Genomic DNA, 24,685 nt, shown 5'->3' on the forward strand with positions numbered 1-24,685 from the left:
GGGATTACAGGCGTACACCACCATGTCCGACTAATTTTTGCAGTTTTAGTAGAGATGGGGCTTCACCATGTTGGTCAGACTGGTCTCGAACTCCTGACCTCGTGATCTGCCTGCCTCAGCCTCCCAAAGTGATGGGATTACAGGCGTGAGCCACCGTGCCCAGCCTTCTTCTTCTTCTTCTTATTATTATTATTATTATCATCATCATTTTGAGATGGAGTCTCTACCTGTCACCCAGGCTGGATTGCAGTGGGGCGATCTTGGCTCACGGCAACCTCCGCCTCCCAGGTTCAAGCAATTCCCCTGCCTCAGCCTCCTGAGTAGCTGGGACTTGTATTTTTTAGTAGAGATGGGGTTTCCCCATGTTGCCCAGGCTGGTCTCAACTCCTGACCTCAGGTGATCCACCTGCCTCGGCCTCCCACAGTGCTGGGATGACAGGCATGAGCCACCACGCCCAGCCACCAGTCCCCTATATCTTATGTTCTGGTACATTTTGCTATACAAAAACAAGTTATGTGTGTGTTTGCTGACTCATTGTCTCTCTCTTGCATGTGTGAACAGAGCAGCAGCAATAATGTTTGCATGTCTTGTTCACTGGCCATGTCCCCTGGGCATAGCATACGGTAGGGAATTCACTTTGGATGAAGAAAAATGATCCTGTTGCATCCATTCAGCATGAATGCATTCTACCCTCAGAGTCCTCTAGGGGGCACCCGCACATGAATGCGCCCCTGCAGGGCACAGTTCTTGAGTTGTTTTTGTTTAACTGGCCTGCACCTGTTATTTTGTTTGTGTGTGTGTTTGGGTTTCTTCTTCTTCTTCTTTTTTTTTTTGAGACGGAGTTTTGCTCTTGTTGCCCAGGCTGGGGTGCAATGGCGCGATCTCAGCTCACAGCAACCTCCGCCTCCTGGGTTCAAGTGATTCTCCTGCCTCAGCTTCCTGAGTTGCTGGGATTACAGGCATGTGCCACCACACCCAGCTAATTCTGTATTTTTAGTAGAGATGGAGTTTCTCCATGTTGGTCAGGCTGGTCTCGAACTCCCGACCTCAGGTGATCCGCCCACCTCGGCCTCCAAAAGTGCTGGGATTACAGGCATGAGCCACTGCAACCAGTTTTTTTTTTTTTTTTTTTTTTTTTTTTTAAGATGGGATCTTGCTCAGTTTGTCCAGGCTGGAGTGTAGCGGTGCAGTCACAGCTCACTGCAGCCTCGCACTCCTGGGCTCAAGTGAGCCTCCTGCCTCAGCCTCCTGAGTAGCTGGAACTATAGGCACAACCACCTTGCCTGGCTAATTAAAAAAAAAAATTCTTTTTTTAAAGAGTCAGGGTCTTGCTATATTGGCCAAGCTGATCTCAAATTCCTGACCTCAAGTGATTCTCCCACCTCAGCCTCCCAAAGTGTTGGGATTCCAGGCATGAGCCACCATGCACCAGGTCTGGCCTACAGCTTTTAACTACACATTTAGAAAGAGAAACCACAAGTGGTAAAAGCCTGGGTTCTGCCCTAGATTACCCGAAATGAGCTATTTTTATAGAAGCCTCCTGTGTGCAGGGGCTCATGCTAGGCCCCAAGGGCAGGCAGAGGTTGTTTTTTGTTTTTTGTTTTTTAATTTGTTTCTTTTTGAGACAGGGTCTCACTCTGTCGCCCAGGCTGGATGCTGTGGTGCAATCTCAGACCTGCAACCTCTGTCTCCCAGGTTCAAGGAATTCTCCTGCCTTGGCCTCCCGAGTAGCTAGGACAACGGGGACGCACCACCACGCCCAGCTAATTTTTGTATTTTTAGTAGAGACGGGGTTTCACCATGTTGGCCAGGATGGTTTTGAACTCCTGACCTCAGATGATCTGCCCGCCTCAGCCTCCCAAAGTGTTGGGATTACAGGCGTGAGCTACCGCGCCTGGCCTAAGGCAGAGGTTGTTGACTGGTCTCAGTTGCTGCTTGGAAGGGCCCCAGTCTCCTGCAGGGAGGGAGGCAGGATCCCACTATGGCTCCCAGAACTTTGCTTCCCAGCAAGAGGCACTAAATCAATCCCATGCTTGAGGATGGTGGGCCCTGAGAGAAATGAATCTTGGCCTCCAAGTGTTCAGACTGTGTGGGGGACACCTGCTATTTACATCTGTGAAATGGGGCTGGTGACCTTGGCTCAGCGATGGGCTCCATCTCATCTCCTCCTGGAAGCTTGACGGAGAAAAGCATCTACAGCCATTTGTTATCACTGGGCTCCTTGCCTGAAAGATTATAAATACTTCGTTAAAATACATACATCCATAGTGATGTGTTTTGACTTGGTAATAGATTTCAGGGTAGACGCAAGCCTCCTCAGCCACCCCTGTTTTCCAGTTGCCCAGAGTTCCTCCCTTTCTGTTTTTACTGATTTCTTCTGTATCTTTCTGGAAATATCCATTGCATATATATACACACACAGATATATATATATATGCACGTATAAATGTGTGTGTGTATATATATATGTGTGTGTGTGCCGATATAAGACATTGTTTTAAGTATTTTACGTGCATTGAGTCATGTAATATAAATATACTTTTATATTGCTAATACATTAATATGTTTAAAATAAGAAAATTATACAGGCCAGGTGCAGTAGCTCACACCTATAATACCAGAACTTTGAGAGGTCGAGGCAGGAGGATCACTTGAGGCCAGGAGTTCGAGACCAGCTTGAACAACATAGAGAGACCCCTGTCTCTACAAAATATAAAATGAAATATAAAAAATAAAACCCTGCTAGGCACAGTGGCTTACACCTGTAATCCCAGCACTTTGGGAGGCTGAGGTGGGCGGATCACAAGGTCAGGAGTCCGAGACCAGCCTGGCCAACACAGTGAAACCCTGTCTCTACTAAAAATACAAAAAAAAAAAAAAATTAGCCGGGCGTGATGGTAGGCACCTGTGATCCCAGCTGCTCGGGAGGCTGAGGCAAAGAGAATCGCTTGAACCTGGGAGGTGGCGGTTGCAGTGAACCGAGATCACGCCACTGCACTCCAGCCTGGGTGACAGTGTGAGACTCTATCTCAAAAAATGAAAAATAAAAATAAATAAATTAAGCCCGCCTGGCGTGGTGGCTCATGCCTATAATCCTAGCACTTTAGGAGGCCGAGGCGGGCAGATCACGAGGTCAGGAGTTTGAGACCAGCCTGGCCAACATAGTGAAACTCTGTCTCTACTAAAAATACAAAAATTTAGCTGGGCGTGGCAGCATGCGCCTGTACTCCAAGCTTCTTGGGAGGCTGAGGCAGGAGAATTGCTTGAACCCAGGAGGCGGAGGTTGCTGTGAGAGCCGAAATTGTGCCACTGCACTCCAGTCTGGGTGACAGGGCGAGACTCTGTCTCTAATAAATAAATAAATAAGTAAAACAAACCCTAGCCAGGGAGACAGCTGTGGTCCCAGCTACTCAGGAGGCTGAGGTAGGAGGATCTCTCATACTTAAGAGGTCAAGGTTGCAGTGAGCCGTGATCATACCACTGCACTCTAGCCTGGCAACAGGGTGAGACCCTGTAATAAAATACATAAACAGTGATGTGTTTTGACTTGGTAATATATTTCCGGGTAGACTGTAAGCTTCTCATCCATCCCAGTTTTCCCATTTTCCAGCGTTCCTCCCCTTCTGTTCTTATTGATGTCTTCTGTATCTTTTTGGAAATATCCATGGCATATATATATATATATATACACACACACACACACACACACACACATATACATGTGTGAATATACATGTGTGAATATATATGTACTGATACAAGGCATTATTCTAAGAATTTTTATTTTTATTTTTTTGAGACAGAGTCTCACTCTGTTGCCCAGGCTGGACTGCAGTGGCTGAGGCTCACTGCAACCTCCCTCTCCCAGGTTCAGGCAATTCTTGTGCCTCAGCCTCCTGAGTAGCTGGGATTACAGGCACCAGCCACCACGCCCAGCTAAATTTTGTATTTTTAGTAGAGAAGGGATTTCACTATGTTGGCCAGGCTGGTCTTGAACTCCTGGCCTCAGGTGATCCATCTGCCTCAGCCTCCCAAAGTGCTGGGATTACAGGCATGAGCCACCGCACCCAGCCTATTCTAAGAATTTTATATGCATTGAATCATGTAATATAGATATAATTTTTTTTTTTTGAGACTGAGTTTCATTCTTTGTCCAGGCTGCAATGCAATGGCATGATCTCAGCTCACTGCAACCTCTGCCTCCCCGGTTCAAGCAATTCTCCTGCCTCAGCTTCCCAAGTAGCTGGGATTACAGGTGCCTCCACCACGCCCAGCTAATTTATTGTATTTTTGGTAGAGATGGGGTTTCACCATGTTGGCAAGGCTGGTCTCAAACTCCTGATCTCAGGTGATCCCCTGCCTTGGCCTCCCAAAGTGTTGAGATTACAGGCATGAGCCACCATGCCCAGCCTGATATAATTTTATAAAGCTAATACATTAATATGTTTATTTTTTATTTTTTATTTTTTTGAGATGGAGTTTTGCTCTTGTTGCCCAGGCTGGAGTGCAATGGTGCGATCTCGGCTCATCACAACCTCTGCCTCCCAGGTTCAAGCGATTCTCCGCCTCAGCCTCCTGAGTAGCTGGAATTACAGGCATGCGCCACCACCCCAGCTAATTTTGTATTTTTAGTAGAGATGGGGTTTCTCCATGTTGGTCAGGCCGGTCTCGAACTCCCAACCTCAGGTGATATGCTAGCCTCGGCCTCCCAAAGTGCTGGGATTACAGGCGTGAGCCACTGCGCCCAGCCAATATGTTTAAAATAGAAAAATTATACAGGTCGGGTGCCAAATTTTTTTGTAGAGACAGGGTCTCGCTATGTTGCCCGGGCTGGTCTTGAACTATTGGCTTCAAGCAATCCTCCTGCTTTGGCTTCCCAAAGTGCTGGGATTACAGGCATGAGCTGCCCTGTCCGGCAGGCTCCTTTTAACAATCAGCTCTCATGGGAACGAATAGAGCAAGAATTCACTCATTACCCTAAGAAGAGCGCCAAGCTCTTCATGCAGGATGGGCCCCCACGACGCAAACACCTCCCACAAAGCCACAGGCCTCCAACATTCAGAATAAATTTTCTTTTTTCTTGAGACAGAGTCTCACTCTCTTGCCCAGGCTGGAGTGCAGTGGCGCAATCTCGGCTCACTGCAACCTCCACCTCCCAGGCTCAAGCGATTCTCCTGCCTCAGCCTCCTGAGATCACAGGCACTCACCACCATGCCCGGCTAATTTTTGTATTTTTAGTAGAGAGGGGATTTCACCATGTTGGTCAGTCTGGTCTCGAACTCCTGACCGCAGGTGATCCACCCACCCTGGCCTCCCAAAGTGCTGAGATTACAGGTGTGAGCCACCATGCCCAGCCCAGGATCAATTTTCAACACGAGATTTGGAGGGGACAAATAGGTAAACCATATAAATATCCTTATTTTTATGTTTTCTCACCTGTAAGATTGCATCCTCATGCATCATTGTTCACTTACGACTTCCTCCTAGAAAGCTTTTCATTTAGGTAAACAGAGCTTCCTCATCCTTTTAAGAAGATACAGACAGGTTTGCATTATTGAATCTGCCATCGTTCATCTCACCAGTCCCCTATAAGATGGAGTCTTGATCTATTTCCAGTCTGAGAAGTACATTCAGCAAGGGAGTTTTACAAATCAAATAGATTTCCTTCGTCGTTCCCCCAAAAATGCAGCCTACGTCTTCAAAACCGAAGACTTCAGTCTATTTTGCTTAAGGATGACAAAAGTCACCATCTGTTAATCCAATATGCATCAGGAGAAAAACGAAAATCATCTCATGCGCATGAAACCTCCTCTTGGGCTATGTGAAGGGGAATTCCTGAGGGTCTCTTGCCATGCAGCAGGGAGAGCCTCTGGCTGTGGTGGCTCTTGTTTGCAGACCACAGACATCCTCTCTGGATCCAAGAAGCAGAGGAGGAATGTGTTGAAGGACTTTGAGTAAAAGCAAAAGAGCCGGGCGCGGTGGCTCACGCCTATAATCCCAGCACTTTGGGAGGCCGAGGCGGGCGGATCACGAGGTCAGGAGATCGAGACCATCCTGGCTAACATGGTGAAACCCCGTCTCTACTAAAAATACAAAAAATTAGCCAGGCGTGGTGGCAGGTGCCTGTAGTCCCAGCTATTTGGGAGGCTGAGGCAGGAGAATGGCCTGAACCCGGGAGGCAGAGCTTGCAGTGAGCAGAGATAGAGCCACTGCACTCCAGCCTGGGTGACAGCGAGACTCCCTCTCAAAAAAAAAAAAAAAAAAAAAAAAAAAAGCAGAAGAGCCAGGTGCAGTGGCTCATGCCTATAATCCCAGCACTCTTGCGAGGCTGAGACAGGTGGATCATCTCAGGTCAGGAGTTTGAGACCAGCCTGGCCAACATGGTAAAACCCCATCTCTACTAAAAATACAAAAAAAAAAAAAATTAGCCGGGCATGGTGGTGCATGCCTGTAATCCCAGCTACTCGGGAGGCTGAGGAAGGAGAATTTCTTGAACCCAGGAGGCAGAGGTTGCAGTAAGCTGAGATCGTGCCACTACACTCCAGCCTGGGTGACAGAGCAAGACTCTGTCTAAAAAAAAAAAAAAAAAAACAGCAAAGGATACATGGAAAGGCTACGGAATCCGGCTCAGGAATGTGGCAGGAGGCCAAGAATAGACAGCAGCGAGAATGTTCCTAATATCAGATGCAGCCACACCCCGGTGGGGAAGCCACCATTACCACCACCACCACTGGGCACTGCCCTCCTGACATTGACTAGTGACACCTTTGCCCTTGCCACTGTACTTTAATTTTCTTTCTTTCTTGTTTTGAGACAGAGTCTCACCCTGTTGCCCAGGCTTCAGTGCAGTGGTGCGATCATAGCTCACTGCAGAATTGAACCCACGGGCTAAAGAGATCCTCCTATCTCAGCCTCCCAAGTAGCTGGGACCACAGGTGTACATGACCACACCCAGCTAGTCAGTGTTTTTCTAAAAAAAAAATTCATAGGGCCAGCCGAGGTGGCTCATGCCTGTAATCCCAGCACTTTGGGAGGCCGAGGCAGGCGGATCACGAGGTCAGGAGTTTGAGACCAGCCTGGCCAAACCCTGTCTCTACTAAAAATACAAAAAAATTAGCTGGGCATGGTGGCCAGAGCCTGTAATCCCAGCTACTCAGGAGGCTGAGACAGGAGAATTGTTTGAACTCGGGAGGCATAGGTTGCAGTGAGCTGAGATCACACCACTATACTCCAGCCTGGGTGACAGAGCAAGACTCCATCTCAAAAAAAAAAAAAAAAAAACCCAAAACCAAAAAACACAGATACTACATTTTGTCAAATATTCTTTTAGCATATATAAGATGATCATACTGATTTTTTTTTACTTTGTTAATATGATAAAGCTCATTAATGGTTTTTGAATATTAGCCATTCTGGGCTGGGCACAGTGGCTTATGGGTGGTTTTGGGAAACTGAGGCAGGAAAATTGCTTGAGCCCGGGAGTTCAAGACCAGCCTGGGCAACATGGCAAAACCCTGTCTTTACTAAAAACAGCATGCTGGGCATAGTGGCACACACCTGTATTCCCAGCTACTCAGAAGGCTGTGGAGGGAGGATCGCTTGAGGCCGGGAGGTTGAGGCTGTAGTGAGCTGTGATCACGCCACTGTGATCACGCCTCTGCATTCCAGCCTAGGAGACCCAGAGAGACTCTGTCTCAAAAAAAAAAGAAAAAAGAAAAAGAAAAAGAAAAAGAAAAAAAAGGCATTTTGGCATTTCTGGAATAAACCCCAGTTGGTCACAATGTATTTTTTTTATTCTACCGCTGGAGTCTGAACGCTAATACAGGCTGACACGCTCCAAAACCCAGAGCTCTATTCTGAGCCTAAGGAGTCCACACGAAATGAAGGCTGTGCTACCCGTGCCATAGCCACAAAGAGCACTTGAAACCTGGCTAGTGAGACTGAGAAACCGAATTTTAAATTTTATTATTATTATTATTATTATTATTGAGACGGAGTTTCGCTCTTGTTGCCCAGGCTGGAGTGCAATGGCGCGATCCCGGCTCACTGCAACCTCTGCCTCCCGGTTTCAAGTGATTCTCCTGCCTTAGCCTCCTGAGTAGCTGGGATTACAGGCATGCACCACCACACCCAGCTAAATTTTTTTGTATTTTTAGTAGAGCCACGGTTTCTCCATGTTGGTCAGGCTGGTCTCACACTCCTGACCTCAGGTGATCCGCCCGCCTCGGCCTCTCAATGTGCTGGGATTACAGGCGTAAAGCCCCCGCCCGGTCTATTATTATTATTATTATTATTGAGACAGAGTCTCGCTCTGTCGCCTAGGCTGGAGTGCAGTGGCGTGATCTCTGCTCACTGCAATCTCTGCCTCCTGGGTTCAAGTGATTCTCCCACCTCAGCCTCCCGAGTAGCTGGGACTACAGGCATGAGCCACCACATCTGGTTAATTTTTGTATTTTTATTAGAGATGGCGTTTCACTATGTTGGCCAGGCTGGTCTCAAACTCCTGACCTCAAGAGATCTGCCCGCCTCAGCCTCCCAAAGTGCTGGGATTACAGGCATGAGCCACCGCGCCCAGCCAATAGAGTTTATTTTTAAAAGCATTTTTAGGTTCACATAAAAAATTGAGCAGAAGGTACAGAGATTTCCCTGTCCCCACACATGCACAGCCTCCCCAACTACCACCATCCCCAGCTAGTGGTAGATTTGTTACAGTGGATGAACCTCCGCTGATCTGACACATCATCTTCACCCAGGGTCCACGGTTTACACTGGGGTTCACTTGGTGTCATAGAATCTATAGGTTCATACAAATGTATAATAATCAGTATTTACCACTATGGCGTCATAATACAGTTTCATTCTCCTAAAATATCTCATACTCTGCCTATTCATTGCAACCCCAACTCTCCTGACTTTTTTCTTATTTTTTTTTAAACTTTTTAAAAATGTTGCTACTACTTCTTTGGGAGACTGAGGCAGGCGGATCGCTTGAACTCAGGAGCCTTCGTAACTGAGTGAGAACCAGTCTCTACCAAAAAAAAAAAAAAAAATTAGCCTGGCATGGTGGCGAGCACCTGTAGTCCCAGCTACTCTGGAGGCTGAGGCAGGAGGATTGCTTGAGCCCTGGACATCGAGGCTGCAGTGAGCCGAGATCACGCCACTGCACTACTCCAGCCTGGGCGGCAGAGTGAGACCCTGTTTCAAAAAAAAAAAAAAGAAGCAGAAATGCATTCACAGGCTTTGCTGCTAGGTGGTTATTATTTTTTGTTTGTTTGTTTGTTTTTTGAGAGAGAGTCTCAGTCACTCTGTCGCTCAGGCTGGAATGCAGTGGTGTGATCTCAGGTCACTGCAAACTCTGCCTCCCAGGTTCAAGTAATTCTTCTGCCTCAGCCTCCTGAGTAGCTGGGATTACAGGCATGCACCACCATACCTGGCTAATTTTTGTATTTTTAGTAGAGACAGGGTTTCACCATGTTGGCCAGGCTGGTCTTGAACTCCTGGCTTCAAGTGATCCACCCGCCTCAACCTCGCAAAGTACTGGGATAACAGGCGTGAACCACTGCACCTGGCCAATCACTACTTTGTGTGTCCAGAAAATTTTCTTCCTCCTAAAAAGAAATCTTCTACACTTGTATCATCCCCATCCCTTGAGTGTGGGAGGAATGTGTTACTTTCTTCTAACCAATACCACATGGCAAAGGTGGTGCTTATATGTTGCAGAAGATTTCTTGCTAGCTGACACACCCTAGAGTCTCTCATCACTGACTTTGAAGGAGCATGCACTGATGAGTTGATGAGGTTTTTTTGTTTTCTTTTGAGATGGAGTCTCGCTCTGTCTCCCAGCCTGGAGTGCAGTGGTGCGATCTTGGCTCACTGCAAGCTCCGTCTCCCAGGTTCACGCCATTCTTCTGCCTCAGCCTCCCAAGTAGCTGGGACTACAGGTGCCCACCACCATGCCCGGCTAATTTTTTGTATTTTTAGTAGAGACGGGGTTTCACCGTGTTAGGATGGTCTCAATCTCCTGACCTCATGATGTGCCTGTCTCAGCCTCCCAAAGTACTGGGATTACAGGCGTGAGCCACTGTGCCCGGCTGAGTTCTTTTTTTTTTTTTTTTTTGAGACAGGGTTTTACTCTGTCATCCAGAGGCTGGAGTGCAGTGGTGCGATCTCGGCTCACTCCAACCTCTGCTTCCCAGGCTCAAGTGATTCTCCAGCCTCAGTCTCCCCAGTAGCTGGGACTGCAGGTACCACCAATACCTGGCTAATTTTTGTATTTTTATAGAGATGTGGTTTTGCTATGTTGCCCAGGCTGGTGTCCTGAGCTCAAAACAATCTGCCCTCCTTAGCCTTCCAAAGTGCTGGGGTTACAGGTGTGAGCCACCGTGCCCAGCCCCTGATGAGTTCTAAAGTCACAAGGAAACAAATTCTGCAGCAAGCTGAATGAATTTGGAAGCACGTCCTTTCCCAGTGGAGCCTTCAGATCAAAACTCAGTGCCGGGCCGGGCGCGGCGGCTCACGCCTGTAATCCCAGCACTTTGGGAAGCCAAGGTGGGCAGATCACTTGAGGTCAGGAGTTCAAGACCAGCCTGGCCAATGTGGTGAAACCCTGTCTCTACTAAAAATATGAAAATTAGCCGGGGTGATGGCATGTACCTGTAATCCCAGCTACTCAGGAGACTGAGGCAGGAGAATCGCTTGAACCTGTGAGGCAGAGGTTGCAGCGAGCTGAAATCGTGCTACTGCACTCCAACCTGGGCGACAAGGTGAGACTCCATCTCAAAAACAAACAAAAAACACAAAAACAAAAAAACAAACAAACCCAAAACTCAGTCCTGGCCAATACCTTGATTACAGCCTCACAGAGAACCTGGCTAAACTGTGCTAAGCTCCATAGAAACTGTGAGATAATAAATGCACACATATATATGCATATATATAATATGTGTGTGTGTGTGTATTTTAAATCCAACGAAATATTCTTTGAGTGGGAACACTGACTATCAAAAAGAGAAGAATTGTAACAGCATAGTAAGGTTATGAGAAGAATGTCTTTAGAGATGAAAAAGAGGAAAAGAATTGACGGCTGGGCATGGTGGCTCACGCCTGTAATCCCAGCACTTTGGGAGGCCGAGGCAGGTGGATCACCAGAGGTCAGGAGTTTGAGACCAGCCTGGCTAACATAGTGAAACCCCATCTCTACTAAAAATACAAAATTAGCCGGACATGGTGGCCCATGCCTGTAGTCCCAGCTATTCGGGAGGCTGAGGCAGGAGAATTGCTTGAACCCAGGAGGCAGAGGTTGCAGTGAGCAGAGATCGCACCACTGCACCCCAGCCTGGGTGACAGAGTGAGACTCCATCTTAAAACATAAATAAATAAATAAAAAGAAAAGAAGAATTGACCTGAGATTAAAAAAATAACTTATTTGTTGTTAGAGGACAGTCCTAGAAATGTAGCCAGGTGGCCAGACGCGGTGGCTCATGCCTGTAATCCCAGCACTTTGGGAGGCTGAGGCAGGTGGATCACCTGAGGTGGGGAGTTGGAGACCAGCCTGACCAACATGGTGAAAACCCCGCCTCTACTAAAAATACAAAAAAATTTAGCTCGGCATGGTGGTGGGCACCTGTAATCCCAGCTACTCGGGAGACTGAGGCAGGAGAATCGCTTGAACCTGGGAGGCAGAAGTTGCAATGAGCCAAGACCACCTCTTTGCACTCCAGCCTGGATGACAAGAGCAAGACTCCATCTCAAAAAAAAGAAAAGAAAAAACACACACATTGGTGTCAGACGTGTTGCGAGTGGAAACCACTTCGTAATCTTTATCCCAAGTGAACTCTCCCCCTAAAACCTCTATTACAGGGAATGCTATGATGCCATGTGGTAGATCAGATGACCACTCTGTGGCTCCGGATCAGCCTCTTTCCCTGGCATCCTCAGGGCTTGCTCAATGGGCTCAGGAGCAAAGTGGCTGAGGTGGACTACACCAACTACGTCACTGATGAATGCCCACCTAGCTGGCAGTAGCAAGTGCTGATCCCCCAGTGTGTTACAGTTTCCTAGGAAGACCAAAAAGCCAAATACCTGGGCCCGTGAGGATTACACTGGAGCCCTTTCATCCTGGGTTGGGCAGTGAGTTTTTCCTCCCTCGAATAAACAACTCTGGGCTTGTTATTTGCTTTTCTTGCCCTTTGCACTTCTGCCAACAGCAGCATCTGTGTATGCACTGAATGGCCCTATTCACCCTCATGTTAACCCGCAGAGTATTGCTTCTGATCAAGGAGCTCCATATATTAGGAAGTCAGTGGGGGGCAGTCCATGTACCCCATTACCCCAAAGCAGCCAGCCTCATGGAACAGCACGGCCTGTTTGAGACTGGGTTACAGGGCCAGTTTGGAGTCATCATCTTTGGGGTTGGGGTGCTGTTACAGGACGGGTAACCACTCTGAACCAGGGGTACATCCCAGATGATCCCAGATTACAAAGACCTGTGAACTCAAGAGTGCCATTTCTTTCTTTTATTTCTTCTTCTTTTTTTTTTTTTGAGACGGAGTTTTGCTCTTGTTACCCAGGCTGAAGTGCAATGGCGTGATCTCAGCTCACTGCAACCTCTGCCTCCTGGGTTCAAGCGATTCTCCTGCCTCAGCCTCCCAAGTAGCTGGGATTACAGGCACATGCCACCACGCCTGGCTAATTTTTTGTATTTTTAGTAGAGACGGGGTTTCACCATGTTGGCGAGGCTGATCTCGAACTCCTGACCTCAGGTGATCCACCCACCTCGGCCTCCCTCCCAAAGTGCTGGAATTACAGACATGAGCTGCTGCATCGGCCAAGAGTGCCATTTCTTAGGACCACACCCGATTACTCACTCTTCAAATTTTTATTTGTTTTGTTGTTATTTTTTGTTTTGAGACAGAGTTTCGCTCAGTCACCCAGACTGGAGTGCAGTGGCAATCTTGGCTCACTGCAACCTCCACCTCCTGGGTTCAAGCCATTCTCCTGCCTCAGCCTCTGGAGTAGCTGGGATTACAGGCGGTGCCACAACGCCTGATTAATTTTTTTGTATTTTTAATAGAGACGGGGTTTCATCATGCTGGCCACGCTGGTCTTGAATTCCCGACCTCAGGTGATCTGCCTGCCTTGGCCTCCCAAAGTGCTAGGATTACAGAGGTGAGCCACCGTGACCGGCCTTCACTCCTCAAATGTTTGCTTCCTGTTCCTGCTACCCTGAACCCTGCTGTTGAGGGGTTCTAGTGTCTACAAGGGAACCGCTGCCACCACAAGGAATAACACAGTAAGTTGTGTAAGTGGAGACCACCTCTGGGCCGTTTGGGGTACCTTGAGTGTGTCACTATGGGGTTAGGCAGTGACTAATTTAGGCAGGAAGGGGAAAGATTTGCTGCTACACTTGGGGCCAAGGAGGCCTGTGAATAGAACCTAGAGGCGTCCCAGGGGAGTCTCCAACTAACACCATGTCCCGACTCCCTATCTGTCCACAGCCCTCCCTCCTTGGACAAGGACAAGGCCTGATCTGGGTGCACTGGGACCTCCCTCCCCTATGCAGGGCCCAGAATGACAAAGAGGGTCTGTGTCCCCTTCCCTTTGCAGAAGCACATCAAGCCCGCACACAGGCTCTACCTTCCTCTACCCAACCCCCTCTCCACTCCTGCAGACCCCCGCCTTCCTGCAGGTCCCCCTCCGGCCCCTCCCTGCTCCGTAGGGCACGTAGACCCGGATCCCCAGCTCCCGGACCCCTTCCGACTGCTCCCTTCGCCACTCGCGCGGCTTCCACTCCTGGACTCGGCCTCCACCCCTGGGCTTGGCCTCAAAGCCTCCTCAGTTGTCGGCCCTGGAAGGTGCCCAGCGGCGGCAGCGCCAGACGCGCCCCGTTAGCTCAGCGTCGCTGAGCATCCGCAGCCGCCACCAGGCCCCGCCCAGCGGCCGCAGCCAGCCAGGCCGCGCCCGGGACGACTGCAGAGCGCGGTGAGTGAACGCGGCCAGAGGGAGGGACTCAGGCGTCCCAGGTCCCCGCCCTGCCCCTCCCCGGGGGCCCGACATCCCGACCCTCAGCTCCCTCTTTTTCTTTTGGCTCCGGCAGTCCGTTTTAGGGCCGCAGAGCCGCCTTTTAAAAACACACCCTGCATCCCTTCCCTGCCCTGGGCCTTCGGGCCCACCAGCCCCTTGGATCCCTTCCCCTCTTGCAGGATCCGTGAATCCAGAGCCCCAAGCCCTAGCCCCAGCCCCATCCTCATTAAAATTCTGAGTCCCTCCCTCCATCCAGGAGTCAGGAATGTAGGCCAAAAATATCGCTGCCTTCCAGACCCAGGCAGCTAGGCTTGCAACACCTGCTCGGAAAACCCGAGTCTGAGCTTTAATGGTTCTATTATGATGATCATGATGATTTATTTTTAATAGAGCAGAGTCTCCTTATGTTGCCCAGGCTGGTCTCGAACTCCTGGGCTCAAGGGATCCTCCCTCCTCAGCCTCCCGAAATGCTGGGATTACAGGCGTGAGCCACAGCGCCCAGGCCTGATTGTTCTTTTGAGCCAAGAATCTGGGCCTCAGCCTAGGCATCCTGTGGAGCCCAGGAATCCGGGCCCCCAACTGCTACCGCGCTAGCTCCCAGGAATTTTGCCCCCAACACACCCCACCCCTATCCACTGTGATATCTGAGACCTGCGTCCAGCCCGAGTCCCTTACCCTGCGGCGCCCGGTGCCAGTGGGTACTAGGGGAGCATTTTGCCGCCCCTTCAAGTCCTTAAATACAGGAATCTAGCCTCTGTTTCTTGGGGAGACCCATCAGTCAGGGATCGTAGCCCAGAACCACCTAAAGCCCAGGAATACTGCTCTCAATTCTGCTCTCCCTCAGGGCTCCAAGAGACAGAGATCCTAGCCCCCCCATTGAACTGAGGGGCCCGGTCCCCCAATCCGCTGCGACCCAGGTGTCTAAGGTTTCATCCAGCAAGGAAGGGGTGGGGGCGGAACAGACCAGGAAGGAGGGGGTAGGAAGGGAGCGGAAGAAAGGAGTGAGGTGAGACGGGGGCGGGGACCTGAGCTGGGGGGCTCTGCACTAAACAAACCCTAAACATGCGGGGTTTCTATGGTAACGGTCTTCCCTGGCCTACCCGGGAGACTCCTCTAGGGCTGTGTCGAGGAGGGCAGCCCCCAGGAGTCTCCACGCCGCCAGCTGTTGTGTCTTCCTGTTTTGTCACCACGGCAACGGTGACCTCAGCCCTCCACCCTGCTCACTGGGGTGGGGCGGGAGCTCCACGCTACTTTTACTCTGGGGGCGTGGTCTGCTCTTGGCCCCGCCTCAGGGCGGGGCTGGGATAGCCCAGGCTCGGGGAAGTCCCTGTCCACCGCCCTAGCTGGAGCTGCGCCCCGCCCCGGCCCCGCCCCCGTCCCGCCCGCGCTGGCTCCCCAGCCCTCCAACCCCACCCAGCCCTCAGACCCTTCCAGCTGCCGCTGTCGTCTTTGCTTCAGCCGCAGTCGCCACTGGCTGCCTGAGGTGAGGTTGTGGGGACCCCAGAGGGCATAAGCAACAGTCTAGGGTCTTTATGGCCAGAGGGAGGAATGGGCTGGGTCTCAGAATGTCTGGGTCCCTAGAAAGACTGGGGCTGGGCCAGGATTCTTGGGGTTCTGCAGAGGAGAGGGCTGAGGACCTGGACTGTGGAGGTCATACGTCTGGAAGAGTGGGGAAGGGGACCTGGACTCCGGGGTCTGAGGGAGGAGGGGCTGGGGGTCTGGACTCCCGGGTCCGAGGCAGGAGGGGCTGGGGGGGTCTGGACTCCTGGGTCCGAGGGAGGAGGGGCTGAGGGCCTGGACTCCTGGGTCTGAGGGAGGAGGAGCTGGGCCTGGACTCCTGAGTCTGAGGGAGGAGGGGCTGGGTCTGCGGGAGTAGAGAGATGGGGACTCGTAGGTGCCCTAGTTGGAGGCTGGAATCTGGTACGTGGAGGTCCTTTAGGAGGGGAAGCGCTTAGGGTTAGGTGTCCTGGGTTTGGGAATGAGAATGGAAGGAATTCAGAATTACTGACCCCTCCCCATCCAGGGGACAGACAGAATCGGAACTTTGGGCTCCTGAAAGGCCGAGGGAGGGGGGTGTTAAGATCAGGCCCGTGCTCCCAAAGTGCAGAAGGAGCTGGGAAAGGAGGAGAAGACAGGGCTGCGTCCCGCACCTCTGGGTGCCGAGAGCCGAGGCTGGGGTTCCGGGGCCCGTTTCTCAGCGTGAGCGATGGGTGTGGCGTCTGGAGTGGACGAGGGAGGACACTGAGGGGCTGGGTGTGGCCCGGAGAGTCGGGTGCGCTGCGAGGAATCCCGGAGGGGTGTTTCCTCACCCTCCAGGGTCTGGCTGCGCATTCCTGAGCTCTGATCTCGGGCGATGGCTGGAGGCCCTAAGGGCGGGGTGGACCCCTCCCCTCCCCTCCCCTGCGCGCCCCCCTCCGCGGCTAGCCCACCTTCCGCGGGGGACAGAATGAGTGACGCCCTCGCTCGTCCTCCTCTCCTGCTTGGGACGGGGCAGTAGCCCGCCTTCTAGAGCACGGGACGCTGGGCCAGTCCCGATTTCCTTCTCCTTCGCGGGTCCTGGAGGGGCGTGGGGGCAGGCAGTGTCTGGCTCCGGGTGGAGCCTCCCAGGTGCTCCCGCAAGCCCCGAATGGCGATCAGGGAGGCCGTGGGAGGCGTGGCTGGGCCTCGGGCCTGACTCCAGCACCGCGTGCAGTTTCCGGCCTGGAGCCTGAGCCCCTCAGAGGCCCAGGTCCCTGCCCACTCCGGTCTTAGAGATGCTCTTGGGGGGGCTCTCAGCCCATGTTTATAGGGATCCAGAAATGCGGGCCTCCAACCCTAAGACCTGAGAGTCGGGGTCCCCACCCCCCGGAAATCCGGGAGAGGGCGGGCAGCCCCGGAGGCGGGCGAGGGTCCGGGCACCGCCTCCTGGTCCCTGACACATTCCAGATGCCTGGGCCGACTCGAAGCCCTTATAAGGCGCGGAGACACCGGCTCTGGCTGGGCCGCCCGCCTCCGCAGCCGCCGCCCAGGGTTCTCCCGCCACTGCCGCCCGCACCCCCGCCCCCGCGGGGTTAAGATCACACACGCGCCCACGCCGGCCCTCGGGGCGTGCACTTTCGCTGGGTTCGGTCCGCCGCAGCCCAAACAGTTAACTGAACGGGGAGGGGAGGGGGCGGGGCTTACCCGGGGTCACCGCCAGGGCCCTGCTGGGTTCCACGCCACGTTCCTGTCTCCGCAGGGCGTTAGATCCCTGGAGGGAGGAGCCTGTCCAAACGGACGCTAACGGCCTACCTACCCCTCAGGTGCTCTTACAGCCTGTTCCAAGTGTGGCTTAATCCGTCTCCACCACCAGATCTTTCTCCGTGGATTCCTCTGCTAAGACCGCTGGTGAGTAGGCAGCGGGCCTGGACTCCGGGGTCCGAGGGAGGAGGGGCTGGGGGCCTGGGCTCCTGGGTCCGAGGGAGGAGGGGCTGGGGGCCTGGGCTCCTGGGTCCGAGGGAGGAGGGGCTGGGGGCCTGGACGCCTGGGTCCGAGGGAGGAGGGGCTGGGGGCCTGGACGCCTGGGTCCGAGGGACGAGGGGCTGGGGGCCTGGACGCCTGGGTCCGAGGGACGAGGGGCTGGGGGCCTGGACTCCTGGGTCCGAGGGACGAGGGGCTGGGGGCCTGGGCTCCTGGGTCCGAGGGACGAGGGGCTGGGGGCCTGGGCGCCTGGGCCCGAGGGAGGAGGGGCTGGGGGCCTGGACCCCTGGGTCCGAGGGAGGAGGGGCTGGGGGCCTGGGCGCCTGGGCCCGAGGGAGGAGGGGCTGGGGGCCTGGGCCCGAGGGAGGAGGGGCTGGAGTCTGGACTCGTGGGTCTGAAGGAGGAAGGATTAGGTCCTGGGCTCCTAGATCCTTGGGAGAAGGACCAGGAAGCTTGGGCTCCAAGGAATAGGGTCCCAGACACTGAGGTATCTGAGGAAGAAGCGAGTCCAGGCCCTGGCTCCTTTGTCTCAGGGAGCTGCTGTCCTGCGACTGCCGCGAAGAGGTTAAGGCCTGTGCTACTGCCCTGCAAAGTGCCTGAAGCTGAAAGGAGGAAGTTACTTTCCTGTGGCTAGGAGAGGCCTTGGGTTTAGTCCTGTGGCTGCTTTGAGACAGTTTACACGGCTGCGTTGAGACAGTTTACAGCCTAAGGAAAGAACTGGGCACCTGGTTTCTAAGAGGACGGGCACTTGATTCCTGGGGGCCATTAGGACAAGGAGGTGAAAGCTGTAGGTTTTGCAAGGACTAAAGAAGCAAATTGGTTTTCTGCAGTCTGGGGCATCTGGGATCCTTCAGGCTAAGGGTCCAGGGCCAGAGGTCTGACCCCTTATAACAGGACGGTGATGGCCAGGTGCAGTGGCTCACGCCTGTAATCCCAGCACTTTGGGAGGCCAAGGCGGGCGCATCACTTGAGGTCAGGAGTTTGAGACCAGCCTGGCCAACGTGGCAAAACCCCATCTCTACTAAAAATACAAAAATTAGCCGAGCGTGGTGGAACACGCCTGTAATCCCAGCTACTCAGGAGGCTGAGGCAGGAGAATCGCTTGAATCCGGGAGGCAGAGGTTGCCGTGAGTCAAGATTGCACCATTGCACTGCAGCCTGGGTGACAGAGCGACTCCATGTAAAAAAAAACAACCACCAAAAAACAGGATTGTGAGGCCTAGAGAATGTTCAGTGGAAGGGCCTGGGGTTCCTACTGGACAGTTGGAAATCTGGGGAGCTGAGTTTCCCAGAAGCTGGGGGACCAGCTGGCTGGGTTTTGGGGCGAGAAGGTGGAGGTAGATGGACTCAGTATGCAGGAGTGTGGAGGGGGAGGCTGAAACTAGCTTTTTTGGGTTGCAGTACTCCAGTCCTAAATCTCAGGTGGGAGTTAGACTGAGAGTGAAGGTTGCCAATCTCCAAGGTGGGGGGTAGGGAGAGGAGGAGGCCGCTGAGACTTTAGGCTCCTCGTCAGAAGGCAGGGGAGATCTCTTGGTTTTCCACGGCTGGGATCTGTATGAGAAGATATCGTTTATGGGGAGGTCGGAGCTCTTATTAGATGTGGGTCCCTGAGAGTGGAAGCCCGGGGAGGTTGGGCCGTTTAGAGGCTGCAAATGTCTAGGTCACTGTTCGATGGAAGAAGGAAGTTTGCTCACAGGGTCTGGGGTGCAGAGCTCTGAATACTGAAAGAAAAGGAAGTTGAGAGATGGGGTTTTCAGAGCCTGTGGAAGACAAGCATTTTGTCCTGACACTTGGGTTGTGGCAGGAGGCAGAAGGAGGACGCTTTATTTTTTATTTATTTTATTTATTTTTATTATTTTATTTTATTTTTTGAGATGGAGTTTCACTCATGTCACCCGGGCTGGACTGCAGTGGCGCAATCTCGGCTCACTGCAACCTCCACCTCTAGGGTTCAAGCGATTCTCCTGCCTCAGCCTCCCAAGTAGCTGCAATTACAAGCGCCCACCACCACACCCAGCTGATTTTTGTATTTTTAGTAGAGACGGGGTTTCACCATGTTGGCCAGGCTGGTCTTGAACTTCTGACCTCAAGTGATCTGCCAGCCTCGGCCTCCCAAAGTGCTGGGATTACAGGCATGAGCCACTGCGCCCAGATTATTTTATTTTTTTTGAGGCGGAGTGTGGCCCTGTGGCTCAGGCTGGAGTGCAAGGGTGCTATCTTGGCTCACTGCAACCTCTGCCTCCCGGGTTCAAGTGATTCTCCTGCCTCAGTCTCCCGAGTAGCTGGGATTGCAGGTGCATGCCACCACGCCCAGATAATTTTTGTATTATTAGTAGAGACCGAGTGTCGCCACGTTGGCCAGGCTGGTCTCCAACTCCTGACCTCAAGTGATCCACCCACCTTGGCCTCCGAAGTGCTGGGATTACAAGCGTGAGCCACCACACCCGGCCTATTTGTAATTAAAAAAAAAAATTTTTTTTTGAGTCAGGGTCTCACTGCGTCTCCCAGGCTGGAGTGCAGTGGTGCATCACAGCTCACTGCAGCCTTGACCCCACAGGCTCAAGCAATCCTCCCACCTCAGCATCCCGAGTAGCTGGGACCACACGCACACACCACCACCCAGCTCATTAAAAATTTTTTTTTTTGGTAAATGAGGTCTCCCTAGGTTGCCCAAGCTGGTCTCCAACTCCTGGGCTCAAGCAATCCTCCTGCCTCAGCCTCTTGGAGTGCTGGGATTACAGGCATCAGCCACACCTGTGCCTGGCCAGAGGGGTGGTGCTGTAGAGTACAGAGTGCTAAATGGCTGAGCTACTGAGTCCCTGGGGGAGGGAGGGAAAGAGGGAAGCACGGTATCTGGAGTGGGAAGCAAACAGTGTAGTTGTACAGTAGTTAGGTCTTGAAAGAGAAAAGGATCTCTTGAGAAGGAGGAAAATAGGGGCCTAGACTCCTGGGTTCTGATACGGGTAGGGGAGGAGTGAGCCTTGAACAGGAGGGGACAGGCTCATCCCTGTATGCCCAGGACTGTCCCCATTTGAAAACCCAAGGCTGGGCCCGGTGGCTCACGCCTATAATCCCAGCACTTTGGGAGGCCAAGGCCAGCGGATCATGAGGTCAGGAGATCGAGACCATCCTGGCTAACACGGTGAAACCCCGTCTCTACTAAAAATACAAAAAAATTAGCCGGGCGTGGTGACACATGCCTGTAATCTCAGCTACTCGGGAGGCTGAGGCAGGAGAATCACTTGAACCTGAGTAGCAGAGGTTGTAGTGAGCTGAGATTGTGCCAATGCACTCCAGCCTGGGCCACAGAGCAAGACTCTATCTCAAAAAAAAAAAAAAAAGAAAGAAAAAAAAGAAAACCGAAAGCCCCACATCTTGGGAACTCCCTAACTAGAGCTCATATTATTTGTCCCTGGGGTAGGCAATGGCTAAGGGACCTGGATTCTTATGTTTGTGACCGTATAAGGACACTGTCTTTCCCCTTTCTGCAGCCATGCCAGTGACGGTAACCCGCACCACCATCACAACCACCACGACGTCATCTTCGGGCCTGGGGTCCCCCACGATCGTGGGGTCCCCTCGGGCCCTGACACAGCCCCTGGGTCTCCTTCGCCTGCTGCAGCTGGTGTCTACCTGCGTGGCCTTCTCGCTGGTGGCTAGCGTGGACGCCTGGACGGGGTCCATGGGCAACTGGTCCATGTTCACCTGGTGCTTCTGCTTCTCCGTGACCCTGATCATCCTCATCGTGGAGCTGTGCGGGCTCCAGGCCCGCTTCCCCCTGTCTTGGCGCAACTTCCCCATCACCTTCGCCTGCTACGCGGCCCTCTTCTGCCTCTCGGCCTCCATCATCTACCCCACCACCTATGTCCAGTTCCTGCCCCACGGTCGTTCGCGGGACCACGCCATCGCCGCCACCTTCTTCTCCTGCATCGCGTGTGTGGCTTACGCCACCGAAGTGGCCTGGACCCGGGCCCGGCCCGGCGAGATCACTGGCTATATGGCCACCGTACCCGGGCTGCTGAAGGTGCTGGAGACCTTCGTGGCCTGCATCATCTTCGCGTTCATCAGCGACCCCAACCTGTACCAGCACCAGCCGGCCCTGGAGTGGTGCGTGGCGGTGTACGCCATCTGCTTCATCCTAGCGGCCATCGCCATCCTGCTGAACCTGGGGGAGTGCACCAACGTGCTACCCATCCCCTTCCCCAGCTTCCTGTCGGGGCTGGCCTTGCTGTCTGTCCTCCTCTATGCCACTGCCCTTGTTCTCTGGCCCCTCTACCAGTTCGATGAGAAGTATGGCGGCCAGCCTCGGCGCTCGAGAGATGTAAGCTGCAGCCGCAGCCATGCCTACTACGTGTGTGCCTGGGACCGCCGACTGGCTGTGGCCATCCTGACGGCCATCAACCTACTGGCGTATGTGGCTGACCTGGTGCACTCTGCCCACCTGGTTTTTGTCAAGGTCTAAGACTCTCCCAAGAGGCTCCCGTTCCCTCTCCAACCTCTTTGTTGTTCTTGCCCGAGTTTTCTTTATGGAGCACTTCTTTCCCCCGCCTTTCCTCTGTTTTCCTCTTCCTGTCTCCCCTCCCTCCCACCTTTTTCTTTCCTTCCCAATTCCTTGCACTCTAACCAGTTCTTGGATGCATCTTCTTCCTTCCCTTTCCTCTTGCTGTTTCCTTCCTGTGTTGTTTTGTTGCCCACATCCTGTTTTCACCCCTGAGCTGTTTCTCTTTTTCTTTTCTTTTCTTTTTTTTTTTTTTTTTTTAAGACGGATTCTCACTCTGTGGCCCAGGCTGGAGCGCAGTGGTTCGATCTCGACTCACTGCAACCCCCACCTCCTGGGTTCAAGCGATTCTCCTGCCCCAGCCTCCCAAGTAGCTGGGAGGACAGGTGTGAGCTGCCGCACCCAGCCTGTTTCTCTTTTTCCACTCTTCTTTTTTCTCATCTCTTTTCTGGGTTACCCGTTGGCTTTCTTATCTGCCTGTTTTGCAACCACCTTCTCCTGTGTCCTTGGGAGCCCTGAGACTTCTTTCTCTCCTTGCCTCCACCCACCTCCAAAGGTGCTGAGCTCACATCCACACCCCTTGCAGCCGTCCATGCCACACATTGCCAAAGCATGCCTGCCCACCCTCGCTGTGCCTTAGTGTGTACGTGTGTGTGTGTGTGTTTGTGTTTGGGGGGTGGGGGCTGGGTAGCTGGGGATTGGGCCCTCTTTCTCCCAGTGGAGGAAGGTGTGCAGTGTACTTCCCCTTTAAATTAAAAAACATATATATATATATATTTGGAGGTCAGTAATTTCCAATGGAGGGGAAGGCTTTAAGCACAGACCCTGGGTCCCTAGGCCCCGCCTGGCACTCAGCCTTGCCAGAGATTGGCTCCAGAATTTTTGCCAGGCTTACAGAACACCCACTGCCTAGAGGCCATCTTAAAGGAAGCAGGGGCTGGATGCCTTTCATCCCAACTATTCCCTGTGGTATCAAAAAAAAAAAAAAAAAAAAAAAAGGAGTCGGGGCCGGGCGTGGTGGCTCACGCCTGTAATCCCAGCACTTTGGGAGACCAAGGCAGGCAATCATCTGAGGTCAGGAGTTCAAGACCAGCCTGGCCAACATCGTGAAAACATGTCTCTATTAAAAATACAAAAATTAGCTGGGCGTGGTGGCGGGCGCCTGTAATCCCAGCTATTTGGGGGGACTGAGACAGGAGAATCCCTTCAACCCAGGAGGTGGAGGTTGCAGTAAGTCAAGATGGCACCACTGTGCTCCAGCCTGGGCGACAGAGCGAGACTCCAGCTCAAAAAAAAAAAAGGAATCGGACGAAGAACCACAGGATGTTGAAGAGAACTGTCTGAAGTATTTGTGAGGGACAGTGATGTGGCCCTCTGTGTTAAAAATAACGTGTCCTGCTTTGGCAGAGAGAAGAAAATGGCCACTGCCCGCTTTCAAGGCAAGATCAACCTTTTTTGTTTTGTTTTGTTTTTCTTTCTTTTTCCTGGCCATGAGGACAAAAATTACTGAGTGGCCCTTAAAGAGGGAAGTTTGTTTTCAGCTGTTGTCTTTTGCCCGTAGGTGGGAGGGTGGGGATTGCTGCGTCCTAGCTAGAAGAATGGCTTTGCTTGAATGTGTAGTGCACACGCACGGGTGTTTCTGTGTGCTAGTTGCTTCTTGCTGCTGCTTCCTGCTTGTCTGGGACTCACATACATAACGTTATATATATATATATATATATATAAATGTATAAGTATATATTTTATTTTTTTTTAATTCCCTGGAGCTTCTGGTTCCTATCAGTTCCTGTTGTTAATTGTAAAACCGTTGTCCCTTCCCCCATTCCCGTATCCATCATGTTCTTTTTCTTTTAAATATAAATATAAAGATAAAAGAAGGACTCGTGCTTTCTTAATGAGGAGGGCGGCCGAGCACGGCGGGCGGATCACTTGAGGTCAGGAGTTTGAGACCAGCCTGGCCAACATGGTGAAACCCCATCTCTACAAAAAAAAAAAAGAAAAAGAAAAGTGGGGGAGGACCCTCGGAGAGGGGCAAGGGCCAGATTCTTGGGTCTAGTGGGAGAATGGGGTTGGTGCCAAGACAACCTTGGCCTCATCATAAGGTACTAGCTGAATCTAGGTCTTCTAAATGACTTCCTCAAACCAGGAGGGCTGGGTGGGAGAGGAATGAACTAGACTTCTCCCTCCTTGGAGTCTGTACCCTGAGCACCTCACAAATACAATGTCCTAATTTGAGTGAAGGAGCTTTCCTCCCCAGTCACCTCGTACTCCCAGGTTCCCCATTTCAGTAATAGCCTCTCAGAGCTGAGAACCCAAGCACATGGTGGTACCTTCCCCCCTCTACTCAGTCAGTCCCTCATCAAACACTGTCTATTCTTCCTCCTAAATACCATTTCTACCGCCCTCTTCTCCAGGTTCCTGGTCCAGCTCAAGTTCCATTTTGTTTCACCTGAGCTACTGCCCCAGCCTCCTCCTCCTCCATCCCACCCTGGCTCCAGAGGGATTCTTTCATCATGCAGATCTGATCCTGCCCTTCCCTGCTGAAGTCCTTCCGTAGCCCATTGCCTATAGGCACTATCAAAGCCCCTGGGTCTGGCCTTCACGATCTGATCCCGCCTCCATTCCCACTATCAGCTCCCTCCTTACCCTCCAATCTAAGCCTCTGAATATACCTGGTCAACAGAAGACCTTCATAAAGATCAAATGAGCTACTGCAACCAATCTCT

At 52.3% G+C, this 24,685-nt stretch overlaps 1 protein-coding gene and 1 long non-coding RNA gene across 5 annotated transcripts; one reads left to right on the forward strand and one right to left on the reverse strand.

Moving 5' to 3' along the window:
* Window positions 1–1,496: 1,496 nt before the first annotated feature.
* On the reverse strand, window positions 1,497–16,861 carry LOC104003447 (uncharacterized). Its single transcript, XR_002940706.3, has 3 exons — window positions 16,453–16,861; window positions 5,438–5,524; window positions 1,497–2,226 (listed from the first exon to the last, which is right to left on the reverse strand). It is a non-coding gene; the product is annotated as an uncharacterized LOC104003447 (long non-coding RNA).
* On the forward strand, window positions 13,718–23,839 carry MYADM (myeloid associated differentiation marker). Of its 4 annotated transcripts, none has more exons than XM_063802264.1 (3): window positions 13,718–13,981; window positions 17,305–17,389; window positions 20,953–23,839. In XM_063802264.1, exon 3 carries the CDS (start codon window positions 20,955–20,957, stop codon window positions 21,921–21,923), a length of 969 nt encoding a protein of 322 aa, XP_063658334.1. In that variant the 5' UTR covers window positions 13,718–13,981; window positions 17,305–17,389; window positions 20,953–20,954; the 3' UTR covers window positions 21,924–23,839. The 4 variants fall into 4 exon arrangements, with proteins under 4 accessions (XP_063658334.1, XP_063658333.1, XP_016792252.1 ...); XM_063802263.1 differs by having other exon boundaries at window positions 13,934–13,981; window positions 17,241–17,389; XM_016936763.4 differs by lacking the exon at window positions 13,718–13,981 and adding an exon at window positions 15,104–15,506.
* Window positions 23,840–24,685: the final 846 nt, after the last annotated feature.

Source organism: Pan troglodytes, chromosome 20 (genome assembly GCF_028858775.2).
Source record: "Pan troglodytes isolate AG18354 chromosome 20, NHGRI_mPanTro3-v2.0_pri, whole genome shotgun sequence".
NCBI classification, from domain to species: domain Eukaryota; kingdom Metazoa; phylum Chordata; class Mammalia; order Primates; family Hominidae; genus Pan; species Pan troglodytes.

What these genes read in the sequence shown, in the direction of transcription:
- MYADM (XM_063802264.1), top strand. Translation starts at nt 20,955, where the DNA reads ATGCCAGTGACGGTAACCCGCACCACCATCACAACCACCACGACGTCA.